We start from the raw sequence: 2,989 nt of genomic DNA on the forward strand, positions 1-2,989 counted from the left end.
CCCACTTTCGAACCTCAAGAACGGCAACAACTCGCCCGAGCGGCCACGACCAGAGACACGGGCAGAAGGCCGACCGACGGGGCCGGGAGGCACAATGCGCAACGGCGCGCCGATGCGTGCGCCGCCACCCAAGATGCGCGAGCTCGTGCACGTGCCGGAGCTCCAGACGCCGGTCAACCCGTACAAGTCGGCGGGCCTCGGCTCTAGCATCATCCGCCAGGCCGAGCTCGAAGATGTGTACGAGGACCCGCAGCCGCAGCCGGCGGCCGAGAGGATAACGCGGTCCAACTCGACGCTCTCGCACCAGTCGCATCAGTCTCATCAGTCTCATCAGTCGCACCAGTCGCACCACTCCCACCAGTCTCATTCACAGTACGAATACGGCTCGATGCGAGGGGCGCCGGCCGTCATGGCGTACCCGCAGGCCCCACCGCCGCGGCAGATCTCCAACTCGTCCAACGGGTCGAGCAACGTGACGGGGTCGGAGAACTGGGAGACGTACGACGACAACAGCGAGCCCGAGGCGGACGCGTCGGACACGTACTACGCCAAGGTGCGCGCGGCACGGGGCAAGCGCATGGAGCCCGAGGCGGCGGGCTACCGGCCCAACGCCAGCCAGACGAAGCGGCTGCGGGCGATCCCGGCGCAGCATGCGGGACATGCCTACATGGACGAGGGAGGCGAGCGCATCGTGTCCAACGCCAGCGGGTGGACGGACGAAGAAGCGTACTGAGAGGCCTGGAGGGGACGCTATATGCTACGACGAGGCATCTCGGCGCCTGGCGCGAGTGTCTGCTTCTGTGGCTGCTTCTTCTTCTGCTTCCTCTTCCTTCTTCTTCGGTCCCACAGTACGTACACGGGGTGACCTCGACCTGGAGGGCAGCTACACAGCCCTATTTTTTTGTTGCTTCTCGTTATTCTGTCCAGTCCATTGTAATTACGGGGGAAAGGAAAGGGAAGGGGGGATGGTCCAGCGATGGAGAGTTGGGAGGGGTTGGTGGGCTTCTTTGTGTTTTGGTACGGCGTTTGGGCCGACGGCGTTGCAGGGGCAAGGAAAGGAAAGCAGGCTTACGCCGACTGACGAATGTTTTTTTTATGTTCAATTTATGTTCAATTCATTTCGACGACTGTTTCCGGGTGCCCGCCCAGGTCTTGACCCAGGTCTTGCCAGCTCTTGCCAGGCACTGACAGAAAAAATGCCCCACCACAAGGCTCTACAGCAGGCTGACCACGTGATAGTGAGGTATGTGTCGTCTGATCAGTAGTAAATTAGTGGCTCTCTCATTTGGTGGGACAATTTTTGTCGACCACTTGCTACCTAGGTACCTACCTACCAACCTAGGCAAGCACCGAAGCGTGAAGGTGCCTACGGCTGCTCGTACATAGTTTACGTAGAGTGGCATCTCGTGTTCGGTCAGGTGTCGAGGCGCCGTAGGGCGTCGTGTCTACCTAGGTACCTACCAGGCACGAGGCACCCAGGGAGGTAGGTAGTGGTTGGGTACCTAGGTTGCTACCTACCTACTCAAGCACGACGTAGGCCACAGCCGCTGAAGAGCCCCACCTTTTGTGTCATTCTGCGACGGCTCCAAGGCTGAGCGAAAGCAGCTCCAGACCTCATCTTGGCCTTGGCCATCTCAACATCCCAAGGTCCCCTGCAACCCAAACACGACGCCGGATCCTCGGGACCTTGCAGCCACCTGCTTCGCCCCCCCCCCCCCCATCGTCCTCATCTCCGCCAGCCTCCACCCTCTCCTCGACAGCATGTCCCCTTCTGTTGGTACCGACTTGATGCAGCGATATCTGATTTAGCCTGCATTGAACTCACCTAGATCGATCTGTTGACCCGAATTCGACCTACTTCGCTTGCCTCCATCACAGCATACTCGCTGCCTCCATCACGGCGTACTTGCTGCCTCTATCACGGCGTACTCGCTGCCTCCATCACGGCATACTCGCTTGCCTCCTCCATCAAGGCACACTCGCCGCTGTCAGCACCGTCCTCGCCACGAGCATCGACAGCATGACCTGCCCCTCTGTCCTCCCACGCCCACGCCCACGCCGCTGAACTCAATCGCACCTCCCAACACACGACGCCCGCCGTCATGGCCCACCAGTCTTCCGCACGGCCTGCTGTGCCGCCTCCATCCCAGGCGGCCTCGAACGCCGCCGCCGCCCTCCAAGGCGCCAACCTCGCCTTCGCCCGAACCACAGCACCGAGACCCATACCACCCGCCAAACGAGTACCCCCCAACGGCGCCCTCTATGCCGCCGCGACTGCCTCGACCCGCGACAGGAGCCGCAGCCGCAGCCCAGCTCCGTCCCAGAGCCGACAGACGACCGGCGGCACTGACGGCACCACCGAGCACGCCCGCTGGCCTCGTCTCGCCTCGAGCCCGCCGCCTGCCGCCCGCCTGTCTCCGTCCTCGGCCGCCAAGCCCACGAGCTACGACACGAAGAGCCCTTCGTACATCGCCGCCACCCTCGCCGCCTCGCGATCCGCCTCGCCGAGCCCCAATGCCAACACCCCCGTGCCGGGCCTGCCGGCGGTCGCCCGCCGCAGGACCAGTGTCAACAGCCTCAGCGGCGGCAGCAGCCTCGACCTGCCAGACACGAGCTCCATCGCGCCGACGACGAACCTGATCTCCATGTTCGAGAGGAGAGACGATAACGGCGGCGACGATGACGACGACGACGTGGAGCCCACAAAAAAGAAGACGCCCGTCAGACGACCCACCGCCATGCGGCGTGTGCCCCAGCTGAGGGCCATGACGCCTGAGCGAGAAATCAGTCCCCAGGGCAGGCGCGCGCCGCCGGTGCGCGACTCTGCCTCGCCCGCGACGGAAGAGACGACACCAACAGCGAGACCAAAACCCAGGGTGAAGCCAAAGCTGAGGCCCATGACGCCCGAAAGAAAGATGAGCCCCGACAGGAGGGAGCCCGGGTCCAACTCTGCGGAGCGAAATCACGCCGCCGTCCAAACCGAAACCCC

General features: G+C 63.2%; 2 protein-coding genes across 2 annotated transcripts in view; both read left to right on the forward strand.

The window, feature by feature from the left end:
• The window catches only part of VDBG_06924 (conserved hypothetical protein), a gene marked incomplete at both ends in the record, with an annotated part of 2,839 nt that extends 2,106 nt beyond the window's left edge, over nt 1–733 (forward strand). The window contains one exon of the mRNA XM_003003316.1: nt 41–733. Coding sequence (XP_003003362.1) covers nt 41–733 — 693 coding nt within the window. The remainder of the gene's footprint in view (nt 1–40) is intronic.
• A 1,369-nt stretch (nt 734–2,102) lies between these two features.
• Nucleotides 2,103–2,989, forward strand: part of VDBG_06925 (predicted protein) — a gene marked incomplete at both ends in the record, with an annotated part of 2,619 nt that continues 1,732 nt past the window's right edge. The window contains one exon of the mRNA XM_003003317.1: nt 2,103–2,941. Coding sequence (XP_003003363.1) covers nt 2,103–2,941 — 839 coding nt within the window. The remainder of the gene's footprint in view (nt 2,942–2,989) is intronic.

Source organism: Verticillium alfalfae, genomic scaffold (assembly GCF_000150825.1).
Source record: "Verticillium alfalfae VaMs.102 supercont1.8 genomic scaffold, whole genome shotgun sequence".
Lineage (NCBI taxonomy): Eukaryota > Fungi > Ascomycota > Sordariomycetes > Glomerellales > Plectosphaerellaceae > Verticillium > Verticillium alfalfae.